Source organism: Pygocentrus nattereri, chromosome 2 (assembly GCF_015220715.1).
Source record: "Pygocentrus nattereri isolate fPygNat1 chromosome 2, fPygNat1.pri, whole genome shotgun sequence".
NCBI classification, from domain to species: Eukaryota; Metazoa; Chordata; class Actinopteri; order Characiformes; family Serrasalmidae; genus Pygocentrus; species Pygocentrus nattereri.
Window position 1 is genome coordinate 12,572,126 of NC_051212.1, and position 27,575 is coordinate 12,599,700.

General features: G+C 39.0%; 1 protein-coding gene across 1 annotated transcript in view; it reads left to right on the forward strand.

The window, feature by feature from the left end:
* Positions 1–27,575, forward strand: part of LOC108436854 (oxysterol-binding protein-related protein 2) — a 71,928-nt gene that overhangs the window by 26,429 nt on the left and 17,924 nt on the right. Inside the window, exons 14-17 of the mRNA XM_037534430.1 lie at positions 12,072–12,240; positions 19,486–19,603; positions 22,815–22,890; positions 26,222–26,356. Of these exons, the coding sequence (XP_037390327.1) occupies positions 12,072–12,240; positions 19,486–19,603; positions 22,815–22,890; positions 26,222–26,356 (498 nt within the window). The remainder of the gene's footprint in view (positions 1–12,071; positions 12,241–19,485; positions 19,604–22,814; positions 22,891–26,221; positions 26,357–27,575) is intronic.

Here is a 27,575-nt window from a genome sequence, read left to right on the forward strand (position 1 = left end):
CTGTTGGCTAATTAATTAAATATATATATATATATATATATATATATATATATATATATATATATATATATATATATTTTTTTTTTTTTTTTATTATTATTAAAATAGAACAAAACATTACATTTATGTATTATTCGATGTTATTTAGCAAGCTGGTTAAAGTAAAATTGGCCCTCTGTTGTCCTTTGTCAATTTTCTTTCATGACATAACAATTACTGCCTATAAAGTATTATCACAAAATTACTTGTCAATCATTGTCAATATAGTCATTTCATGATATAAGCCTAGAAGCTCTAAAAGGAACCAAGACTTAATAGGAATATATTTATTATACTATACTGTGTTTAAGAAATGCTTTGCATGCTAGTTCATGGTTATATGTCCTATAGCATGAGTAATTTTGCTGAGGCCAGGCATCTTTTGCTGTGTTTATGCCTGTAGAGCAGGAAGAACTGGGTAGACAAGAGCTTTAAGCGAGTGCAGAAGTGAGCTGAGGGAAGAGCTGGCTGCTGGCTAAGCCTTGCTTATTGACTGTGGCCGACTACAGCCTTTTAATAAAACACAATGACGTGAGCATAAACTGTGTGTCTCCTTTAATAGCAGAAAACACTACAATACATCTACAATACAATCTAATGATATTTGACACAGATTAGTTGTCTTAGATATTTGACAAAGACCACAATTCCTTGGTTTTGTAAGGTAGGTTTCTCACTTTACTCCAGTTGGATGGGCCCAGATGCCTGGTTTTGATCATTGGCTGTGTTTACATGCAAAGATTTTTGCCAATTTGATTGAATACATTCCTAAAAAATAGATTAAGACTGAGGTATTTATGCTCACTCTACTCAACAATCTGATGGAAAATCTCCATTTACGTGCACACTGGAAGTAATCTGATCCAAAATTACTTACATGTGTAGAGTACAACTTACTGTAGATGTTACCATGGCAACGAGCATCATGTGAGTCCAGTCAGAGTGAGATGAGCAGCAGTGAGCAGCGCTTGTGTTTTTTCTTGCTTTAAAATAATATCAGACTCAATAACACATGCTTCACATGTACTTATTAAAGAAGGCCAAGAGGAAGATGTCATGTTCTGAGACACATAAGCTGGACGTCCGTCCCACCGTCTTTTAAAGATCAGAGAATAAACTTGGTCTCCTCCGCGGACCAGCTTCTGCTCCGCCATGTTGAACAGTATAAACATTTGCTATGACGTGGAGCAAACGCGCAGAACATACATTACCTTCACGATTGGGAATGCAGTCAGATACAGGTGTTTACATTTACCAGATTATTTAGATGTTTACCCGCATCATTCAATTGGATAGAAATTGTATTCCGAATGGCCTCAATCAGGCTAGACCAATTGAAGTGTTTGCATGGACGTATTCTATTACAATTAAGCTGTTAGTCAGATTATTCATGGATTATCAGGCTGCATGTAAACATGGGTATTGACAGTGGGTTCTAGGAAAGGCAGCAAATAAGAAACCCTCAGGAGAGAGCGACAGATGTTTGAGTGATACAGTTTTAGGTCCATAGTGATCAGTAGGAAAATTCTCAATACTGCATATAAGACACCTAGTGCGTCATAATAGGATAATAGGAGATTCTTCCTCACTTAATCCCAATAGAGAAGCAGGGATTTCCCTTCTGAGTCTCAGCTTCTCTCAATATTTATTCCTTACACTCTTAGAGAGTTTCTCCTTTTGTGTCTGGGTTCCTCCTAGTGCTTCTTCTTTATGCTTTTAGAAAGTTTTGCTTTTGATTTTTGATCTTTATCAGCAAGTCTTCATCATGCTGAGGAAAAAAAATATATTTTTCTAAATATATATTTAGAGATATTTTTTAGTTTTGTGTTTTGGTTCTTCTCAGTGGATCTTCCTCATGCTTTTAGAAAGCTTTTCCTTTAGCGTCTTGGTTACTCTTAGTGTTTCTTCCTCCAGCTTTTAAGGAATTTCTACTTTTGAGTCTCAGTTCCTCTCAGTACGTCCTCTTCAAGCTCTTACAGAGCTTTTTCCTTTTACTTCTTGGTTCCTCTCAGTGCTTCTTCTTCATGCTTTGTCCTTGTCATTGTCTCTTTGTCATGCAGTTAGAGTTATTCCTTTTGAGTCTTGGTTCCTCTCCACTGCCATTGTCTCCAGCTTGCTCATTAGGGTCTGGACCAGCATTTCTGGGAAGCTGCTATGGGACAATACTTGTTGTTGAAAGTGCTATACAATTAAAATTGAGCAGAATAGGTTGGTTGAATATTTATAAAACGCAGTGTGCAAACTGACTCACTGGCTAATGCGAGGTTTGTATTCAGCACTGATTAATCAAAGATGCACGCTCCACAGTGGCTATTTGGGGATTCATAAGCAGTGTTTAATAGGAGTGACTGTTGGCTAACAGCCATAGTGACTGCATGCTGGTGGAAAAGGAGAGGAGACAGCCACTGAGCTCTAATTTCCATAAGAGTCAAAGTCTACAATAGCTCGTAGAAAATTCCTCCTACATACTGATTAATAGGAGATGCTGCTCCATACAGGCTATTAGAAGCTTCATTCTCCATTCTGATTAAAAGTAGAAGAAAAGAAGATTCTTATTCTGCTCTGGGTAAAAGGAAATTTACACCCCACCCTAATGAATAGGAGATGCTTGCTCCGTACCAGCTAGTAGGAGATTTATACAGGTTTATACTCCATACCAGCTAGTAGGAGATACTATTAGGGGATTTACACTGTGGACTGGTTAAGTAGGAGTTACTGTAGCGAAAGCTGTGTGCTGGTGGGTAAGGAGACCCTCAGCCACCGAGACATTTCCACTTTATCAGTATTTTCTCAATCTGAATCCAGGTGTGAAATCACCATGGTAACGATGCCGTATGTAGGCCGAGCTGATGGAGGGTGCACCGGGCAGTACAGCGTGTTCGTGCTTATGAACATGAAAGTATTAGGCCTCCATATGGCCCATGCTTAAAGCTGTTCTTGATGATATTCTTCTAAAGTAGCTAACCACAAGGAAATACACAGTGGTACTGCGTTTGGGAGTGTGCCAAAAGCACCTCACAATGAAAGGTGGGCAACACGTTATTATTGTGATAAATTAATATTAGCATAAGTATAAATCATCATCAGTACTTCTAGAACACTAAACAAATGCATATTGGACGGTTTTATGTGACATCACTGACCACATACCATTTTGCTGACTAGGAATATCAGTCAGAAAACTGTTCAGTCAGTTCAGTCAGAAAACAGAATAAGCTAAATGATATGTTTTGTTACCTCGGTGTTTCAGAGATTAATGTTTATCATGAATGTTGTTTATTGGTAATCCTAAATTTATGTTCTTGGTGGTGTGTATTTGCATTTTCTTTGAGAGATTCTGTGCATAGACTGTATGAAACATGGTTAATAAATCTGACCATTTTTTTTAAAATGAACAGATTTATAGGTCTAGTAAATTTACAGAAAATTACTGGTTACTGAGTTGCATTTCTTGTGCAGTTGTAATGTAAAAATACAGGAGATTTTTGTATTTTTATTACAGTTTAATAGTGTAAATATACAGCAGAAAGCTCTTGTGGTCCAGAGGAATGTGAAGTCATAATATGCCGTTATTTCTTGCTAATATACACCTGTTAATTACTATGAAAGTAATGCAACCAGTAGGCAGTATTTTACTAGAATTTTACAGTGAACTGTTTTATGGTTTTCTGAAGCTTCACATTCAAAATGCTGGTTCACTAAACAGCAACTGGAGGGTTCAGATAACAAGGACTAACACAATGATTTTGATTGGCTGCCCCAATGACAACACTCACATAAAACAAATAGCTTAAAAATGATTAATCCTTTTTTTCCGGAACAGTTAAGGATAATTTGACTGCATTTGTAAAACCACATGACATGCCATCTGAGGACTGTACGCTGACCTCATGCTGTCACATCAGCACTGAGAGCGTTCTTGAAAACAAGCGCTCCTTCTTCTGTGACTGATTAGCATCCTTCTCAGAGCGCTCTTTGTTTTTTTCTATTTGGAAATTGTCCAGCTGATCATGCGAGGAAATGATCAAACTCCTTTCAGCTGGAACAAATCACCTCATCATTTTGGGAGATAGTTTTTTTGCAGAAGGCTGGAAGATCTAACTAACCATTGCTGTCACTGAACGATACTGTGTAAACTCAACATCATGCACCTGCCTGAGTTTGATCATTTCTAAAACTCCATGTTTATTTATATGGACATAGTTCATGAGCTAATTCGATTCAGAGATTGAGCTCATCTTTAATCATTAATGATTTGATGCATCATGTCATTAAGGCATTGCTCGTTTGCATTCCCCTGTCAGTTGGAAAGGACTTGCAAAGACCTCTGTCTGTAAAGCAAGGTAGATATTGTCCCACCACAAAATGCATCTGATGTTAAGATAGTATTGATCACCATATGTGATGATCAAAAATCCTTACATCAATACAGACCTTTTTTACCACAATGCATCACATATTTCATCGAATTTTATAATGATACAATTTTTCTTTTTCCATAATCATCCAACAAAATGTAATGACTTTTGTCCACCTCTTAAACATCTTCTGCTTATTGATTACATCACTGTGTATCAGTGGGCAGTGAAAAACAATGCTAGCTAATAATTTTATATTTCATGCCTGATGGTGGTCATTAGCATAAAGAAGATTTGGTGCACATCAGACTTTAATGTTTTAATGTTCAGTGCTTTTGTAAGGGGGAGCGAGGAGGCGGACGCACACACTGAGATAAGCGAGATTTATTATGGGCAAATCCAGGGTCGTGGTCAAAACAGTCCAGGTTCATATAGCCGATGCGGACAGAACGGGGAACAGACATGACAAAAACCAGAGTAACCAGCAAACAGACATCAAACAAAGACCAATACAGTGATACAAAGACTGGCAAACACAGGGCTTAAATACACGGAACAATAAGGGACAGGTGAACACAATCAAGGGCGGAGTTACATAACCAAAACACGAGCACATGGACAGGACTGGGAGGGGCCAACCGTGACAGCTTTAATGTTTGCCTAAAGTTCATACCTCAAATTTTCCCAAATCTGACCAGGAAAAACCTCTACCCAGCTGGGAATTCCTACTTGGAATGTGAGGAAAGTGGCAGCATTTAATGTCACACGAGTACTACAACACCAGGTATAACCATGTGATTAAGATCTCATATGCTGTCATGCGTTGTCAAGACAGGTTATGTCCGGTAATGTAATAGCTGATAATTGTCATAACTGACATATTTGATCCAATGTAACTAATGCAACATAGCTAGCTATTGCACTTCATTTAGAAAAGAGCTGGGTTGTAATTAATTCACTTTTAAGGTACATTACACTCACTCACAGTAGCAACTACTTCATTCTAATTAGGTACCAAAACCATGTACTCGTACTCATACACTGAAAAAATGGTATCAGTGCGCCTCTAGTCATGATGAATAATGGTACTGCTAACATTCTAACATGACACTGTTATGTTACTGGACATAATCTGTCATGACAGGTCATGATGCTTGCTACGACATGTTTATGTCATTGTTATGTCTGGTGTTGCAGTACTTGCGTCTGGTCTTGAGACTGCAAATTAACAGTCTCAGTCTACCAGTACTAGTTGCTAGGAATGGGAACATGACACTGTTTTATCACTGGATTAGAATGGATTGTCATGACAACACAGCTGCTCATGACATCTGCGATGACAGGTTTATAGCACTGTTATGTCAACATTGTGTAGCAGGTTTCAAGTAAATTATTACCATTAAATCTATAACACTGATCATAACCTTTGCTGTTTTCAGAAGCTAAAAACATCATGAACATTAAAGTTAACACTCATGTCCCAAACGTCTAGCTTGTTGCTAACAGATCTAACTTTCATGAAGGCAGGCATGTTTTCCCCCCACTTTGTGGCTTAAACATGCTGAGCTCTGACTTCCCACTCGAGTCGAGTCAAATGCAGCATTAGATGAGTGTAATGCTCAGTCTGATCAGTCTCACCCTTTCACAGATTTGGGTGTATTATCTAGATGTTGTCATCCTTCAGGTCCAAGTTTGCATGTTTTTAAAATGAGTTAGAAGCTGGGAAACCTTACATCATCACTGCGTACTTCACAATACACGCCCATTATTCTTGGTGGCGTTTCGTCTGGGCCAGTTCAGCTACACTGCTGTTTCTCACTTACACTGCTTGTGGTTATGTTGTTTCCCCACTGCCACATAAGCAAAGCTTAAACAGCTCGCAGGGTGCCGTGGAGTGAGGAGACTGGTCTTGTAGGCTTTCAGCAGAGTATAGAGAGTACAGTGGAGGCTTAAAATAGCAGTGGAGTGCACTGAGGCGCGAGGCAGTGCTGCTGCTGCTGAGAGATGCTGTGGCTCTGTGAGTTTCTTACACGCTGTGGTTTCCTCTGGCTCTCAAGAGCCTCCTGGCTCACGTTGCTAACATGTGGGTTTCATCGGGGCCAGAAAGACAGAGAGAAAGAGAGAGAGAGAGACAGCCATTCAGTCTGGCTTTGTAGACACAGCAAGGGAAAGATGTGGCTTTGAGACGACTGCAAGGCAGCGGCGAACCTTAGAGCTAATGAATGAATAATGAATGAATGTTAGAGCAAGGCAGGAAATGCCGAAACATAGTCAAAAATGGAAAAGTCCCACCTTTATTTGACCATATTAATTTCCATTAGCACCCCTATGGCATTTCTAATAGTATGTTAGGACTACGCTAACTCTGGTGCAGCTTTTCTTTCAGTCATTCTAGATTGAACGCAGATATTTGAAGCTTGTATAATACATTTCATATGTTTTATTTGAGGCTTGTAACAGAACATAGTCATATATATTTGACCTTTTTACCAGTTTTACAGTGATTCTTTCAATAAACAGGCCTGGCGTAGAGCTGCTGCCGTTTTCCATTTCTAACAACTGAATAAACCTGGTTAAACTATGGTGGACATTCACTGTCAGGGACATACTGTATCTAGCACTTCAAGAGGTACTAGAGTGACCATATTTTCCTCTCTCATTCAAAATCTAAACCTGACTGGTTGATTCCTCTGTCATTTCCTAATTAAAGAGTCTATCATAAAAAAAATCGGTTTTGAAACCGATAGAAACTGCTAGTTTCTTTCACTCCTCAGTCCATGTACAGTCCAGATATGGAAACTAAGCTGCAGAAACAGCCTGTATTAAATTCACTGGTTTCGTTATGACACAAAAAGCAACAGTAGATAAAAAAAATCTATATAGAACCATTTTCTTCACTAAAGAACCCTCGAAGAACCTTCTTTTTTAGTGTGTGAAAGCTTGATATTGCAACAACAGAACACTTTTTGGTGCTTTATAGAACGCTTTTCATAAAGATCCTAGAACCATAGAACCATCTACAGAACATTCTCCATCAATCTGAAGAACGCTTTCATGATGAAAAGAACCATTCAATCATACAAGGAGTTCTTTGAGTGTTTATGGATTTATATCGAACCATTTACTCAAGAACCTTAGAAGAACCGTCTTTTTTTGAAGATTGTATGCAATAGAAGAAGGAATTTTGGTGCTAAATCGAACCCTTTTCACAAAGGTTCTATATAAAACCATCTAAAGCACATTTTCCATCAACCTGAGGGAACCCTTTCATGATGCAAAGAACCCTTTAATCAAGCAAAGAGCTGTTTGAGCGCTCATGTTCTTCACTAAGGAACCCTTGAAGAACCATCTTGATTTACCAGTGTTTACAGTGAAGCTACATAAATATGTGAAGTGGAAAAATGCAGAGCACTTATTCTTTACCCGGACAGGACAAGGGTGTGAAATGAGTTTGGGATGCGTTCAGGCGGAGGAAATGGATCATTCTATCCTCCGCTTCTCTGTCAGGTTTATAGATCTGCTGGTGGCCTCACTATCTTCCTCTCACAGGCAGATTTACGGCCCTGCGTTCCGGCCACCGCTTGATGATTCTGCTTGAAAAGGCTCCAGAACAATGCATTAGCATTCCCCCTTTTTTATAGGCGTGAAAACTCCTCTCATTAGCTACTTAAAGCCACAAGCATGCAGCGGTGGAAGAGGCGGCGCAGCTGCTGGTGCTCCAACATCAGCCTCCGAACAAGAGCAGCAGTAGTTGAAGTTTAATGAGCATTCATTTAGAATCAAATATCTTGCCAGCTTGCCTATATCAATGGTTATGTAGTATAAAAATGATCTGCAGTATGGCAAATTTGTAGTGTAGCAGTTTTTCCCTACATTCTGATCATGGCCTTTCTTTCTGTAGACTCCTAACGGGCCCATATCTAACAGCATTTCTTTGTATTTTAGTTTTTCTCCTGAGGTCCACTCTGAACATTTGTGTGGTTTTATGCACCAAAAGCAGTCATCATTCATTTTTACATGACCATTTTCCAACATCTCTTTATCTCTTAGAATGAAAGACGAATGGTTCTTGCTACTGTGCCCTTAAGAGTGATGTATGTAAATAGGCTCTGTTCTGATTGGCTGCCCTGTATTGTGCCTAATACAAAAAGCAGTCTAAGCTGAAGCGCCCCTTATAACTTCAGCGCCAAACTGCTGTAAATATGTGGAGAAATGTAAGTACGTATTTTGGTTTTTGTTACATCAGAGAAATTGCTCATTTATAATGCGTTGATTTTGGAGCTCAGTTTCCAAAGACTTGGACTTCCATGGACTTAATAGACTGTGGAGTAAATGATACACTTTGAAACTTTAACCCTGTTTATTTGCTCCCAAACTGTTTTTAAAGAAAGTGATGAAAATGGTAAGGTGCCAGAAAGAGCCCTTGGCACGATTTCATCCGTTTTTGGCTCCATGAATTTTTTTTTTCCTTCAAGTGGTTTCATTTAAAACCTCATCCATTCAAAGTTTCTTTGAATTGCTCTTCTATGGCATCACTCCAAAGAACTCTTTTTGGCACCTTTTTTCACTGTTTTTGAGAGTGTAGCCATTTCAATCATGCATAGGCAGGTATTCGCTTTGTTTCGGGTAAATATACCCATCAATGATGCTGCTTCTTCATTTATGTCATTGTATTAAACCTAGTAAAGATAATCAGCTGCAGCAGAACTTGCAGCCAGTGCCATTAAGAGCTGTAGTGCTTGAATGTGCTTTAAATGATGTAAGGATGGAGGTTTTAGACAAAGCCGTTGTGTTTCTATAGTTTTATGGGCAGGTTTGTGGAGAGATTGAGAGATCTAGAGGAGGACTAAATAAAACTTAAAACTGAACTTTTTTCACCTTGAAAATCAACAAAACACAACTTCAAAACAGGCGGCCAAATTTTGCATTTGACTAACGTTGGCAGTAAACGTCTGACCCTTAAGGTCTGTGTCCTTGAATCAGTTGAGCTTATTTCTCTCATGGCTAGGAGTTAAAAAGCAATATCTAATTAGACAGAGAGATGCAGCCCAAGACAAAAACAGAAATTCCAGTTTTTTCAAAAAATGAGTTTACATATGTTTCCCCAGTTTATTAAATATTATATATAGTATTGTTTCCATTTTGGTAAAAATGGGGGTAAATAATAATAAAAAATATACTTTGCATGCGATTTTGCACTACAATGCCCTGCATGTACCCCTCCTCCTTGAATTAATTTATATAAAATATATATTTTAGGCCAAAATCCTATCATAAAAAATAATATCTTAGACATGAGGCAGTGTATTCATAACAATTTCATGTCATAACTTTCTGTCAGGGAGCTTTTAGAGGCGTTACATCCTTCAGACATCTGGTTCCTATCACCACCGCTGTGAACAATTCTGACTAAGCTTCTCTAGGATGGAGCGTTTCAGACCACTCTCAATGACTTTACATTGTAACCATTTAATTAAGCAGAAACTGTTAAAAATCCGTGGAATTCTCCTTTAACGGATGTCCAGCTGTATGATGTCTGAGCTCATATACACTTACTGAGAACTTTATTAGTGCACTTATTTGTTTCTTAGGTCTTCGTACTCAAGTGCTCAGTGAGTTTCTGACACCTAGTTGAACAGTTGAAAAGTTACTAGTTTGTTTAGCTTGTTTAACCTCCGGCTTCTCTAACAGTAGATGGCCTTTTCAGTTGCATCATCGTCTCCCGGCTCCTGCGTCCCTTGTTTGTTCAGTTATGTCGAGCGCACGCAACAGTTGGAAGCATCTTGTGAATGGTGATTCGGTGTGTTGTCAGTATCTCGGCTCAGGTTGCTCAGAGGCGTAACGTAATCGCGTGCTGTGGTGCACTCCAAGACTGGGTGTTCAGTTCCCTGCACTGGAAACAGGAGCAGCTCAGGGATACGAACAAAAGCCCAAGGCTGTGGTTGCTGTTCACCGTGAGTTACCTCCTGTAAAGACAGTTAGATACTGACTCCAGATGACCATGAACGGCATCACCTGAAGGAACGATTCAGGCTAGAAAAGTCCAAGTCGTGTCTGGAGGCAGCTCTAAGATTGGGCTTCATGCACTACAAACATATCAAATGTGTAGCACTGAATGAACAACTGGTTGATTGATGCAAAACACTGAAATAATTCCATCATGTTAATCATATGTTTGTCAAAAGGACATATAAAGTCATGACTTTAAAGCTTTTGTGGATGAATTATAGACCAAATCAGAATTTGTTTTAACATTGGCACTAGCACTTCTAGGTGGATAACGTCCATCCACTGACCGGCTTAGCAGCTCATTTTAAGTAGCAGTGAATAAGAACAGAACAGAATATACCAAACAGTGATGATGTAGCTTTTTCACATTTTCCAGCTTTCAAAATCTGATAGAGCTGCTGTAAGTAGCATCAAGTGGGGATTCTTACCGGGCCAGAATTTTTCATAAGTGGTGATGGAGTTCAAACATCCGAAGCATTTAATTCATCTGAACGTTAATAAATAAAATGGTTTTCAAAACGCAGAATATGCGTGTGAAGATCTGAAACTACTGTGGCAAACGTCAAAATTCAAGAAATTTGCAAACGTTTTCACAGAGCTGTGTTGCCCTTTTCGAGACCTTCCTCTCTAAATATATGAAGCTTTGCATCAAATGAGCTAGTTTTGCATTTCAACACAGAAAGTGCAGTGATGCGAATGTAAATTAGGGGTTTATACAGTCGTGTTGAGCTAGTCGGCTATTTTGGTGGAGTCTCATTGGCATGTTAGTGGAACACAAACCAGGCCAAATGTCAGGGCTCCATTCGTCATTATTGCCTCTAAATCTTTAATTAAATCCCTTTTGCATTGAAGTATCTTGACCATTGATTAGACTGAATCAAATATGGCTGTACTGATGTTTCATCTTGCTAAGGTTAATAATGAATTTTTTTTTTTAATCTGCAGTCAAAACTGTTTTTTTTTTTTTTATCGTTTATCTTATCATTTATAGTTGCATTCGTTTTTCAGAAAAAAAAATAATGGCTGTTCCAAAAACAAGTATCTTAATATTGATATCTCTACAGGAGAAGAATAGATTTATCTACTTAGAATGGAAGTTGATGTAAAAAGGTTTTATACCAAGTAATTTTAGAGCATTTCTACTGATCATTCACTGGTCATGACATTTTAAAGTGCTGTAAAGAGCAGCCGCTGTGCTTTAATGATGTAGAAACTAAAATTTGGGAAAAACCTTTTTTTTGGACAGTGATGATATAGTAAACGGCAAATTACAGAGAAGCTTCAGCAACTAAATGCAATTTTTAATATTCACTGGAGACTTGCCTTCAGTTTTTAAAGAAGTCTGCAGGGATATTTTTCCACACATCCAAAGTTCGGTCTTAGAAGTTGGTTGCATTTTCTGCTTCTCACACAATCACTAACTTATTTACTCAATATGCCTGATGGGAGTCTCTGTCTCCTTTTCTCAGTGAGGTTCTCCTTGTCAGCTACACAAGTGTTGGGTTAAATACATGTTTTCTGCTTGTTTATCTGGCGCTGAAAAATGAATAATGTTAAAAAAAATTTGAATTTTGACTGGAAGTGAAATAATGAAAGCCTTTGACTTTTGCACAGTCCTGTATTTATGTTTACTTTTCCTCTGTTGATTATTTATTTGTCCTCCAGGTGTGGAGTGTGAAGTTGGAGCAGGAAGTAGAGAAGAATAAGATTCTCTCTGAGGCTCTGCAGACGTTAGCGACCGAACGTCACCGGCTCAAGCAGGCCCTCTCTAAAGACAGGGAGTCTCCCACCCCCAGCACGCTGACTGAGGATGAGTTCTACGATGCTCTCACTGGTGAGTGACCTCCAGCGCTGAGGACTCCACTTCCTGTCCTGTGATCTGAGGACTGATGTTCTAGCACTGCTTTCTGTCTGTTTTACCCCTTAGAGGGTCAACGTCAAAGAAAACCAGATTCCACTGTTTTGATGTAGTATGTAAACACTGTAAACTTGTTAAAATGTACCGTTAACTCTTCCGTCCATTCGTGGGAACTAAGCTCCATTAAACAGCCAGTCTTTGTATTGTCACAAATACCAACACATTTACACATATGTGCCTATTCAGCCTACAGCAGGTTAGCCCCACGCATTCATATTGAAGCCTTTCAGCTCTGACTGCTTTTTCACAAGGTACAGTACAGAGCAGCCAATCGGAACAGAGCTCATCTGCGTACATCGGCCTTAGGCACAGTACCAAAAACTAAAGCATAGTGTCCATGTGTCAAAAACTGGGCCCGCAGGCCAAGTCAGAGCCGTGGCACCTGGTCCTGTTCGGCCCACAGAATTATTTTAATTTTCCATTCTTACTAGCGACCGCTGGGTTAGGCTCCAGCACCCCACTGCGACCCTGAGGGAAAAGCGGCTTAGAAAATTTGTGTGTGTGTGTGTGTGTGTGTGTGTGTGTGTGTGTTCTTACTAGTTTCACTCTGAGATGCACTACAGTCCCCAGCATGCACTACAACATAATGTGCGTTCTGACTCCTTTCCCTCACCAACAATCTGTGAGCCAGCAGGTACACAAAGAGAAAATATTGCTGGTGTCCAAATAGGCAGTTTAATTTTTATTTAGAATCATTTTTAATAGGTTTTCAGTGCCTATTTTGCTTTTGCAGGTTTGGCATATTCTTTGGCATATTTTTGGTTTGGGTCATGGCAAAATTTGAAGTAAAAATAACAATAAAAACATATTATTTTTTTTAATATGGCCCTCTTAGCTGTTGAGTTCACACTTGGTCTAGTCAATAAAGGCAATCTGCATTTTCATCAGTTAGATTGAGACAAATGCTTATAAAATGAGAAACTAAACACATCGACGTAATCTTGGCATTCAACTTGACTTAGGGGTCATTTTTATGTGTTTGCTAGGCACCTAATGCAAATGTAAGCATGTGTCCTTGCAGAAGAGAAGCTTGACTGACTTCATGTGATTCTCTAACTCTAGACATTTGTGTGTGTGAAACGATGTGCGGTGCAGTACATCATTTCATGCCAGTACAGTGCAGTATTAGCCAAAGAATCAAGATGGAAAGGAAACCAATTCAGCCACTTTCGACTTGATGAATGATTACTATTAAATCATTTATCGCAAGTTTTTGTATGGCAATTGATTGTCAGCTAAAATGTCATAATGTCATGGTTTTGACAGGCTTGCTGTGAGTTCAGTAGCTACTCTGAAGCGAGTGTGTAACTTATGTAGTAATGAGAATGAAGAACTGAAGTAAGAGCCCACATATGAACCTTTACAGTACAGGTTTGACTGCTTGGAGAATTTTGAGAATTATTTTAACTGTAATCTCAGAAGATTGTTATATATTCATGGGTGATTTCTTCAATAAATTCATCCAAAATCTGTCTGTTTATAAAATGTCCTTTACTTTGAACAAGTCTATACCCCTAAGATACAGATATTCTGAGTAGTACAGTGCAGTATTACTGCCTTTACACGTGAAAATGTTCTGTTCTACATTCACTCCTACAGTTTAAACCAGATATAAATAACATAAATCATTATAAATAATCATGAATCATTGTCTATTTAAGAAAATGGTAACAATCACTGTCAGTGGTTATAGCAAAGTAGTGGATTTCATTCTCAGTGGAGCCATTAGAACTTACTCTATGATTTCTGTTCGCACATGCAAATAATTTGGTTCTTTAAGGGTTCTTTAATAAAGAAAGTGGTTCTATAAACAACTATTAAAAAAACTCTTTACATGCTTAAAGTGTTCTGTGCATCATGAAAGGGTTCTTCAGATTGATGAAGAATGTGCTGTAGATGCTTCTACAAAGAACCTTTTTGAAAAGGGTTCTATATAGCACCAAAAAGGGTTCTTCTCTTTTTACAGGCTTGAAATCATAACAGTAGGAGAACGTTTTTGGGTGCTATATAGAACCTTTTATAAAAAGGTTGTTTAAAGAACCATCTGCAGTACATTCATGCAACAGGTTCATTGAGTGTTCATGGTTCTTTGTAGAACCAATTTATTTACTTAAAAACCCTTTATTTTGATATGTAGAAAAGGGAATGATTGTGTTTAGAACCCTGAGTTCTGTATAGAATCATTGGCTCAAATGGTTCTTTGCATGGTGAAATGGTTCTTCATTGATTGATGGAGAATGTGCTGTAGATGGTTCTATGAAGAACCCTTTTGAAAAATGCGTTGTATATGATTCTGTGCAGAATATTGACATTGTGACAATAAAAGAACCATTTTTGGTACTAAATAGAACCATTTTTTTTGGTTCTATGTAGAAATGTATACAGCACATTCTCCATTAGTCTGATGATCCCTTTCACCATGCAGAACCCTTTTTGGTACTAAATAGAACCATTTTCAAAAAGGTTCTATGTGACAACATGTACACTACATTCTCCATTAATCTGAAGAACCATTTCACCATGAAAAAAAAAACATTTAAGCATGCAAAAGATTCTATAGAGAACTCATGGTTCTAAATGGAACCATTCCCTTTACTATAGAGCCATTGAAGAACCTTCTTTTTTAAGAGTGCAGTCAATCATTTTGAACCCCACTGGAACAACCTACAACCTCCAGCTTCATCGTAACAGTGTTAATGTCTAAAAATGGACAAAATCTTTATCTTCTGCTCAATAAAAGATGTTGGCCAATACGCTGGACGCCTGCAGCCTTGTTCTTATTATTTCTCTTGTTTATTTCAAGTAACTTTATCCAGTAATTTTATGCCACGGATGGTGTTTTACATTTAGATAACACTGTCCAACACACCTATCAGGCATAACAACCACTTCACTGTTTCTATGCTCTTTGTTAGCCCCCTTTTACCCTGTTCTTCAGTGGTCAGGACCCCCATGGAGCCTCACAGAGCAGGTACTATTTGGGTGGTGGATCATTCTCAGCACTGCAGTAACACTGATGTGGTGGTGGTGTGTTAGTGTGTGTTGTGCTGGTCTGAGTGGATCAGACACAGCAGTGCTGCTGGAGTTTTAAACACCTCAGTGGCACTGCTGGACTGAGAATAGTCCACCAACCAAAAATATCCAGCCCACAGCGTCCTGTGACCACTGATGCAGGACTAGGGGACGACCAACCCAAACTGTGCAGCAGCAGATGAGCTGTCGTCTCTGACTTTACATCTACAGGGTGGACTGACAAGGTAGGAGTGTCTAATAGAGTGGACAGTGAGTGAACACGGTGTTTAAAAACTCCAGCAGCACTGCAGTTTCTGATCCACTCAGACCAGCACAACACACTCTAACACACCACCACCACCACGTCAGTGTTACTGCAGCGCTGAGACTGATCCACCCCCCAAATAGTACTTGCTCTGTGGGGGTCCATGGGGGTCCTGACCACTGAAGAACAGGGTATCAGAGAAACAGATGGACTACAGTCTGTAACTGTAGAACTACAAAGTGCAGCTATACAGTAAGTGGAGCTGATAAAATGGACAATGAGCGTAGATCATATGGTCATAATGTTATGCCTGATCGGTGTAATATCGTCTGCTAATTGTTATCATGACATCAGCTGATATGACACAAGGCTGCAGAACTTCTTAGCAAATGCTTGAACATTCAGGCCGCCCATTACAGTTCATCAGTCACACCATGAGCTGTACATCACATCACAGTACTGCACTGATACCATCATTAAGGCTAAAAAGACTGCAGTAATCGAATATCTATTAATACAACATTGCAGGATGAGCTAGTTACTGAAACATAAACAGCGTCTTTGAGGTAGGAATAACAGACCGAAAAACTCCTGTAAATGAACTTTGGGTTAGACACAGCAGTGGGTTAGACACTTTATTGGGTACAATATATGCACATTTATTTATTTATTTATTTATTTATTTATTCATTCTGTGGTCATTATATGCCATCATCTGTAATCTTCAGTACAGTCATTATTGCACTGCATCCCTCATCTCAGGTTATAGATATTATCACAGACTGTTGTGTTTTCTTCTATTTGTATATACGCCTGTAGACAGGATCTGGTTTATTTATTCTTGTTATATGTTCACACCTGTTTATGGTTACTGTATAGTGTTGTGTGTCTACTGCTGCTACTGGCTGCTAAATTTCCTTTGGGATCAATAAAGTGTCTATCTATCTATCTATCTATCTATCTATCTATCTATCTATCTATCTATCTATCTATCTATCTGTAGATAAAAATCACCAAAAACAAACAAAACGACAAGGAATGCTGGGAAGCTCCACACCTTCACTATAATATGTAAGAACAGGCTGCTCAAAGCACAGAGTACTGCTAACTTTTCCAAAATGCTTTGCAAAAACATGAAGCTAATTACTGTAAAATCAAACATTTTAACTTATGTAAGAAGAAGCTGGGCCTGTTTCTCCCAGAATGCACCATTCTATACTCCTATCCGCTGTATTTAAGGAAAGAGTAGATGACTGTGGGACTTCCGCTGTGAATTTGGATCAGTTCTTTACTGTGAACACGGTGCACCTGCACCTGCGTCTGTGTACCTGATGTACAACAATATTGAAGACTGCAATATGAGGATGAGCCTCGAGACATTCACTGAACATTTAGTTGTTTGCTGTGAACGTCGTGACCAATCACAGACTTTCTTTAGATGTTGGGTTGAGTTAAGCCGTTCATGTGATGCAGTAAACGTAAGTCGTTTTGGATGAAAATAATACAGACCAGTGGTTAACAATGGTCAATGTGCTTTTAGTAGCCTATATATTGCAAGACACATTGTAATTTAGATGCCAGTATTTGAATGCAGCTGCTGTTAAGCTGTGTGACTTGAGTGTGATGGTGTATGAAGGTCTATTTTCCACATTGTTGCTAATACAGGGCAAAGCCTGCCAAAAGAAGGGAAAAGAGTGGTCTCTTAACACTTCGCTGTTGTCGGAACAAAATTTCGTATCTCCAAAATGGTAACTTTATAGGAGAAGGAAGAAACCTGCTTTGGTTTTAGTGTAAGTCAATGGAACCAGACGCTTTTCCAGATAATTTTAGGCAGTTTAGTCTAAATGTTGAATAATAAACACCTGATGCTGAGTGCTGGTTTATTAAATGTAGGTGAACACAAGTAAAGCAGCCTTCTGGCATTTTTACATTTACATTAAAGGCATTTAGCAGGTGCTTTTATCTAGAGCAGCTTACTAAAGTGTGCTGTTGTCCACTCAGAAAATGCATCTGAATAGGTCCCAAATGGAATAAATTACCAAGTTAAAATGCTGCCAAAAACAAGAGTCTCTGCTGATCCCCAGATACAAAAGTACATAACATAGAAATGATTATGAACCAAAGATGTGGAACACTTTACCCATTAATGTTCATCAGAACTAGTTTTAAAAAGCAGCTATTTTCAGTTTATTTCTTATCTATTTACAGTTATTTCTGCAATGATCACCACTTTTAAATACAAGGCATTCTACCTGGATATTGGCATTATTGTAACTTTTCAATGTTATACCGCTTTGTTATTCAGTCATTATTAAATCATCTAAATTCTGCACTCATTATTTGACTAGTTGAGATCAGTGAAGTTGCAAGGCTATCATGTTACAGTCATTCTGCAGCTGTATGTGCAACTAAATTGTTTTTATGTTATAACAGCACATTGTACTTTAACCTATTGTGAAGATGGTTGGGAGGCTGGGAGGACTGGGGACACCGGGATCAGGATGTGGAGACACAGTTTTCCTTTAATTCTGAACACTAAAATTGCTCAGCTTTCCAGCCAGCATACGGAATTAAAGAGCACATTCTCAGGGCCTTTTCAGTCTCCTTCTCTCTCTGGACTCTGCCACCTACTGAGAAAAGACATGGCTATAAGTAGGTGGGCAAGAAACAAGACACAGGTGGATCCTATCAGCTGCTCAGCCAACTGGTTCAGGTCTTTTGTGGTGCTTGACCATACCCACTTCTTCAGACTGAGTCCAAGATTTTTTTCAATCCCAACGCCTTGAGGGCAGTTTGTATGTCATTGCAGTCCAAAGAAAAGCAAGTATCTCCAAAATGGTGACTTTACACGGGTGGGCAAAAGTTCTTTACTTTTAATGTGAGTCAACGTAAAGAAATGTGATTTCAATAGATTTTGGAGCATTTCTGGTGGTCCATTCACAGTCATATGTTCACAAAATGTACAGGACACCTATTGATCTCAAACAACATAGAAAAAAAAAAAACGGAAAAAATGAAGGTACTTTGTTTTTTTCGGACAGCGAGAATATCTTGTTATTATTTTAATTCTTTGTATTTTTATTTCAGTTGCGTTATACAGTCAATGTTATTAACATTAACCACTGATGCAGTGTATGTCCAAAGGTTTATAGACACCTGTTCATCCAGTCTTTCTTCTGAAATGAAGGGTATTGATAGGGAATTTGTTCACCTTTGCTGCAGTTACAGCCTCTACTCTTCTGGGAAGGCTTTACACTGGATTACATTGATGTGAGGATTTGATTGCATTCAGCTACAAGAGCATTAGTGAAAACAGGGACTGATGTTGGATGATTAGCTGTGGATCACTATAACTCTTCCCTAAAGTATTAGATGAAGCTCCATCATCCCAATGATGGTGGGCTTTACACTTCTCATTGAGCATAGTGACCTCGTCCAGCTGCTCCAATCTATTGGCAATGCTTTCTATGGAGATGATACATGCAATGAATGCAGCAGTGGGTGCACATTAAAGACTACTCAGCTCTTACTGCCTTTTTGTCTGGAGGTGTACGCTGGGCTGAAAGGTGAGGCTCTAGAGAAATGGACCTGCTCAAAGTGTTTTGTCCGTATTGAGCAGCTCTAATGTTGAGCTACCAGGCAGCTTCTCACTGGAACAGGATCTCCCCAGGTGGGGTTTCTCAGGTTGGGGGAGGGCATGTGCATGGTAGACGGCAGGGTGTGAATTCAGCTAGACTCCAGCGGTCTGAGCGGGACGGCGTTACTGACTCACCTGTGTGTGTGTGTGTGTGTGTGTGTGTGTGTGTGTGTGCGCTCCTCCAGGGTGGCTCTTGGACAGCTGTGTGATCAGTTTCCTGTCTGTGAGCGGACTCTTCCACCGTTAGAGCGGCTGGACCTCTCGCTCAGCTACAGCCTCCATCCAAACCCCCAGGGCATTGCCAGCATGTCTGGGGATGGTAACCATGGCGACAAGGCTCACCATAACGGAGTCAAGAAACACAGGTGAGACTCAAATCCCCCCAGAGGCAATAGGTGGATTAGGGGTTTGTGTGGGCGTGTGTATGGCACCTTGCTTTGTGTTTACTTCTTGTTTTCGCATGATTGTAAACTGTTTGTGTACAGTTCATTCATTTATTTTAGAACTGGACTAAGTTTTAACTTAATTTGGCCTCTTATCTTTCAGTATATGCTTGTTATCATAAATCATCTGTGTGCACAGTCTGAATCTATACACCCATTTCAGAGATATCTGTGCAATTACTGTTGTAGAATATTCAATTTTAGTAGTATTTCGTTGGTTTTCTTTCAGCATTGCAAAAAATTCTATCTCGGCAATTGAAGGCATCTTAAATCTAGTTTATATGTGTAATATGTTTCATTTTGAGATTGTAGTAGGAATATTTTGAGATTATTTAACTTATTTCTAGACATTTTTTTTCTCTTGTTTAAACCCCTCAACAAGCTATCGGACTGCCAGGGGCCCCAAAGTTTTATTAAACACTTCTATAACCTAAGAGTAGTTCCATTAGTTTGCATTGAAGTCCCTGTAATTACTGAAATAATAAGCCTTTGTATAAAATAAACCTGGGATGTTAAGGCATTAATTTCATCTGAAGAAAGTGCTTTATTCTGTTGGCAGATCATCTGCTTGAAACAAAGTATCTACTAATACAAAAAGCCAGTTACTGTAGATAAAAAGCTTAAAACAAGTACAAATATGTAGAAATAAATTAAATAATCTTCTCATTTTCTCACATTTCTATATACCAAGTAGGTTTATGATGTTTTCACTTGCCAAGACATCAGTTTCACAGTTAATATTTCAGTTATTTTTTATTCTTACAAGGAAAATGATTTGTTGGTGCACTGTTTACCCAGCAGAGAGTGATTTAATTTATAATTATCTTAGAAAGCTCAGTTTTAATTGCATTTGGCTGCTTTTCTTTCACTTGCTGTAAACATTACTGGGCAGAACACAGGTTGGCATTTGCTTGAAAGTTTAAAAACAGATTGTTCAGCCAGGCATACGTGGTTTTTATCCAGCTCTGCTGAGAATAAACGGTGCCATCTTCACCACACACCCCTACATCTTCCTCACAGACTAACACACACATCGCCCTAGTCCCCCCTCATGGTTTTTGCATGAGGACGACATGGTAGCAGTCGCAAGCTGATCGCATCAATAGCCTGGGTGTCAGGTAACTGTTTCCAAAGCACCAGATCTGCTCCCGATAGCGGCCTCATCATCGTCCATCTGTGGATTCACTGTGGAATTACTTTCAGTGCTGTGACAGGTCCAAGGAAAAAGGGCCTAATTGCTTAGTGGGTTGATAAATGCTCTGTGAATGAATGAAGTCATGACATGCTTTACTCACTGACACTTCTAAGCCTATGGCTGACATTTTGGGGGGCAGGGGGTCAAGTGAGAAAAGGGCAGCATGGTCATGAATTAAGCTTGATTTAATTTACTGTACATTGCAGTCACTCGTATGAGAGACAGTGTAATAATACTTCAGATTCAGGAAAGGCTACGTTCACGTTACCAGGTTGAAGTGGCACATATCTGATTTTTTTGCCCTAATGTGACTCATATCTCATGTTTTCAGGGCTGTGTGGACACAAATCTGATCTTTTCAAATCCAACCTGAGTCAGACCCATCATTCAGCGTTACCATGGCAGCAGCATCGAACAGAAGTTAAAGCCTGTAAACGATGGAGCAGCAGCTCATCTCACCCTTTTCACCTTTGTCTCGCTGTAATAATGAAACTGAGAGCTGATCAGAGTTGATGATCTCAGCGAAGCTCGTTCTGCTCGTTAGTCTGTTTACTGATGATGCACGCGATTCATTCATGTGATGTTAGAATGGGCGCATGAGGGTCACTTCAGGACCCTGATTCCTTCACATTATTGACAGATTTGAATCACTGACCTAAACAAGTGTGAACCATCATGTCAGAGAGATCGGATTTGAGTGAAAATCGGATTTGAGCAATGAGGATTGTAAAGTGAACGTATCTCAAATGTAGTGTTAACAGTGTTTCCATTGGCAGTCAATGTTAACGTTACTATCCATGCACTGATTTGAACCCCAGTCACTAGCATGCAAGGCAGTGGTGTTACTCACTATTTAATCATTGTATAGTGTGTATTTTGGAGCTGGAAACAGGAGGGAACTGAGGAGAAGCCTGAGCAGGAGCTCTGGGGCAGCTTGCTGAGATCAAGGAAGTTGGACCACCTCATTACAGAGAGCATTAATGGATGAGTGGGAGGAGATGGGGTGGTGGGGGGGATGCGAAACTCCATTAAGAGCTCCATAGAGTCGCTTACACTCTTAAAAAAGGTGATTTTTCGAGGGTTCTTTAGAAAAGAAAATGGATCTGCATAGAACCATGAACACCCATAGAATCATTTTCTTTCCTTAAGACCCCTTGAAGAACCATCTGTTTTAAACATGCAGCATTATATTTGGTTGTTGTTCAAACTAACCACGTTTTGGAATTTTTAAAGAGATTATCAGTGCTTTATTGGTGGGATTTCCAGCACTGTGGTGATGTGTGACAGGTCAAACCACAGGCCACCAGTACTGCAACAGAGGGGGCACCCAGGTGTGATGGACCTATTACTGAGCTTCATCTCACTGAAACAGATCTTGAAAAACAATGGAGGCAATATAAAGTCCAGATATTATACACACCCATCAAGAGAGCACTTGTACAGTCTGAGGGGAAAAGGGCAGGGTCTCAAGCCCCCCTTGGGTCTGTGCATGTGGCTGGACACTTGCCTCTGCAAGTCCAAATGTATACTCATAAATAATGTAAGATTTGGGAACTTTTTCTTTTTTTTTTGTTGAACATCTAACATGACAGAATCGAAGATTCATGTCACATATTGGAAAAATGGCAAGATATTAGTCCGTTTCAGCTATAAAAATGTGTCTGAATGTCAGAATAAGAAATCAGACAGCAAATCATCTTGTGATCGTGATTCTTTTTTTTGCTATATAGTTGACATATTAGCTGGATGAGCAGACACTGCTGTGCATAAACCACCTCAAACTACACAGAAGATGAATTTGACACAAATTCTCGACATAAAACCTCATGAATTCGACATAAAACCTCATCTAAAAAATAAATGGAACGGTAAATAAAACCTCTAAGCAGCAGATGACCATTAACATTTCTTTTGCTTTGTTTTTCATGCTGGGAGCAGAATGTCTCTTCCTGCACCCATGTTCTCAAGAAATGATGTCAGCATCTGGAGCATCCTCAAGAAATGTATTGGCATGGTAAGACCAATTTACAATGTAAGAACAATGTAAGAATCCAAACCTAGGTTAGGACACTCACTGAGTCCTACTCAGGAAAGAAATATCATCATCTCCTTTTTTTTCCACTATGTCCAGTAGGGCCAAACCAATGTGAAAGTATGGCTGATACCAGCACAAATGTTTAGAGGAAATTCCAATAACCAGTAATATTGTTTTGTGTACTTTTATATATAATTTAGATTTAGAGTTTGTATTCCCATAGTTTTAGTTAACCCCCTAAAGTCCCAGACTTATTACATACTAAGCTTTATTAATCAGTAACTACAGGGACTTCAATACAAACTGAGCTATTTCTAGGTCATAGAAGTGTGTAATAAAACTTTGGGTCTACTGGTAGGATTTAAGGGGTTAAACAGGGCTTTACTATCTGAACTATATAACTCAAAATCTTAAATGATATAAATATTCTAAAATATTTATGTAACTTGTTAATCTTTTTTTAAGAGACCCTTATTAGTCCCACAATGGGGAAATTTCACCTCCACAATTTAACCCATCCATGCAGTAAAACACCACATACACACTAGTGAGAACACACAAACTTGCCCGTAGCAGTGGGCAGCCCTATCCGCAGTGCCCGGGGAGCAGTTGGGGGTTAGCTGCCTTGCTCAAGGGCACCTCAGTCACACACTGTCGGCTGTTTGGATACATTTGACATGATGTTATTGCAAAAACCCATTAAACTGCTTGTCAGCATTAGCTGATGTTATCAGCAAACCAAGATATCAGTGAGACCCTAATTTCAAGTAATCTTAGCAACTGAATTTTGTTGGCAGGTGAGTTTATTCTAGTAATTAGATGAATAGTGATAAATAATAAATAGCATACAGTCGTTTGAATACATGCTTTGCTGTTTTATGTGAAAATAAGTAAAATCGTCTATGGGAAACAAACTTAAACATGACATTTTCTGCAAATTGAGCACAATTTCTATTTAAGTTTAGCATATTGGGAAAAAAAAAACACAAAACGTGCCATTTCTTTTAAACAGACCACGGTTTCATGTTTCCCAGTATGTTAAAATCACCAAATAAACATTAAAATGTAGAGAAGTACATATGTTCTATGTAGAGGAAGTGTAAGTTATTTTCACATTGCATATCATTGTATATAATACAAGGAATGCCAAGATGTATTTTTAAATATTTAGTTAATTACTTGACATCCAACTATCTGTAGGTTGCATAGTGATTTACATTTGAGTCAGTCCTGCCATTTGTTTATTTTCGTGCTGCACAGTATTGATTGTGTGGCACTGACCGTCTTTCTTTAATCTGAACTGCTGGTGCACTCATCTAAAACACAGACCAGCACACAGTAAACAACAGCCTCAGCCAGATATTCCCCAAAGCAGTCATTAGTATTGTGTGGTGTTCCTTGGAAGATAACCACACCTGCCTAATCCTTTTCTATATCTGGGCGTGTGTGAGGAGTGTAATCTCCTCTCATAAACCCTGCTTTAAGAGGCAGTAGTGATCCAGCATGGCTAAAGCCAGGCTTTAGCACTCACTCTCATACCAAGGTGACAGCACAATGCCCCCCCTTCACCCCCAACACTGACTGAATCACACTGAGTGAAACAGTGAATGGGCTGGTAAGATTGCAAATGCCTTTTCTTGGGGAGTCTGATGGAGAGCCCCTCTTATTCACGCTGAAAAAAGGCCTTTCAGTCTGCATGAGCTACAGGTACCCCCTCTCTCAGCACCTTTCAGACTCGGCTTTCAGCTTCAAAATCATCTGCACTCCAAGATGTAATAGACAGACCGACCGACCGACCGACTGACTATATGGCCAAAAGTATGCAGGTCATCTGTGTATATGAGCTTGTTGGACATCCCATTCCAAAACCAAGGGCATTATTATGTAGATACCCCACCTTCAGTGGCTATAATAGTCTGCACTCTTCTGGAAAGGCTTTCCACATAATTGTGGAGTGTGCTTGTGGATATTTTTGCCCATTCAGTCAAATGGCCACCGGACCAACTTCACAAGTCCTCCACACCAAACTTATCAAATCAGGTCTTTCTGTAGTTTGCTTTGCGCACAGGGACACAGCCAAGCTAGAACAGGAAAGGGCCTTCCCCAAACTGTTGCCACAAAGTTAGAAGCATATAATTGTCCAAAATGTCTTTATTGCTGTAGCATTAACATTACTGGAACATTACTGGATCTAACCTTCACTTAACATTCACTTAACCTCCACTCCAGCTGATCTTGGCATTGCACATACTGATTCTAGACTTATATGGAGGCTTATTGCAATTCCCAAATGGCAAAGGTGGTAAAGAGGTGTCTACATACTTTTGACCATATAATGTATCTATCTATCTATCTAGATAGATAGATATATCTATATCTATATATATCTATATCTATCTATAGATAGATAGATAGATAGATAGATAGATAAAAATATTCAGGCACTATATTAAAACATACATGTGTAGAGTTAGGGTTAGAATATAGATACATAGATCTGTCTTTCTATCACTGCATCTTCATGTGAATTAGATTGCAGGTGATACTATTTATATACATCCTCCTTCTTGATGTGAATAAGATAAAAATAAACCAAATATAAATGTGGTAAAATAATGAAGCAGAGCCATCAGATTGATGAATATGTGATGCATAACTGGAAACATACAACATATTAATCACTGAAGGCCTAACAGATGGTCTCCACCTGCTCTAAGGCTCATGAGACCCAGTTAATCCCATACAGTCCTGTAATTTGTGTCATAAAACAAGCCTGATGTGAGTCCTTTATGGAAGGCTGCCTGTTAATTACATGCATCTCTAAGACAACCAGCCGTGCTTCTCAAATCAGAACTCTCTATAGTAGCAGGTCAGGTCTGAGTAATGAAATATCAGGCTATCAGCACAATCTTGTTCTCTAACAATGATGGCGATATTTGAATAGAACATTTGAGTGCATGTGTAAATGATAGGGGTGTAAATCTCTGACCATGCTTCATTTTGTTACAACTGGGAAGTCTTGAAATGTAACACAATTTGATTTATTTTAGAACTATTCATTTTGGAAGAGCAGTTTACACTGTAGAGGAACACCCACAATTAAAACAATACACCAGCCAGTTTTGTGGTTAGATTTTCAAAGTTAAGAATCGCCTGAAAATTTGATTCTGGCCAAAATCAGCACATATTTTACTAAATATGAAAAAGTACATATAAACGTCAGTTCAAACATAACAAATTCAATGTACTTGATTCTCAAACTTCAGTGTGATGCATTTTACAGCTGTAGTAAATGAATCTCTCCCCTCAGGAACTGTCGAAAATCGCAATGCCGGTCATCTTTAACGAGCCTTTGAGTTTTCTCCAGCGGCTGACTGAGTATATGGAGCACACATACCTCATTCACCAAGCCAACACTTCCACAGACTCCATCCAGAGGATGAAGGTAACACAGTCCACTTCCGCAATTCACCTATCAGAAATGCTGCTTGTAAATTAAATTAAATTAAACTTATAAATAAATCTAAATGTAAACTCTTGTGTAACATATACTTCCTGTCCACTTTATTAGAAACACCTACTTTATACACTGACCAAAAGTTGTGTGTTGAGGAATGTACTTCATTCAAATGTGTGCAACACTTCCATATGAATAAAATGTACCACAGCAACTGATTATTTCTACATTTTATAATTAAATGTTTAAAATCTTTAGAAATTGGAGCTAAAAATTTTAATATAATTGCAGTAAAATGAATAAATTGCAGATGTCAGCATATTGTAGCCCAGCATCACTTATAGTTGTGTTGATGTAAAGCTGCCTACCTTATAGTTCCACTATAAAAATGTACAGTTACAGACTGCAGCCCATATAGTGCTGCACAGTTTATCAGCCCCCCCACCATCTAATTCACCATGTGGTGATGTTGTCCAGACACCATTGGGATGATTCTCAGCACAGTAGTGACACTGACATGCTAGTGTATGTGTTGCTGTCAGACACAGTCGTATTGCTGAGGTTTTTACACGCATCATCACTGCTAGTTTGAGAGTGGTCAAAAATCCAGCCAAGAGTGTGGCACTGTGCTCAGAAACTGACCGTTGATATGGGACTTGAGGATGATGACACTCGAAGTGCCAAATGGCCATAGAATGCAATGAAGAACCACTTTTGTTTTTTTTCCCTGAAAAACCTTTTCAGTGGATGTTTCTTTGGAGAACCGTTTCTGTGAATGAGATGTAAGAGTACAGTGATGTAAGGTTCTATGAACAACCCTTAAATTGGTAAAGAACCATTATGTGAAGGTTCTTTGAGAAGGTTCCACTCACATTTTATTTGCCAAAAAGGTTCTCCAAAGACCCATCTGTTGAAACCATCCAGATCAGTCCGTCAGTCATGGCTCTAGGGAAGCAAAAGTGGTTCTTCTGTGGCATCGATGAGAGAACACTTTGTGGCACCTTTGTTTTGTTTTTTTTAAAGAGAGTAACACAAATTGTGCATCGACAGATGAGCTACAGTCTCTAACTGGACACCAAGAAAGTATGGGGTTCTAATGAAGTGGCTGGTGTAAGTCAATACCGTATAACCACATATCCAACAATGCTTCTAGAAATGTACCCCCTATAGGGACTAGCTCTAATCCTGACTACCTGAAACTGAGATA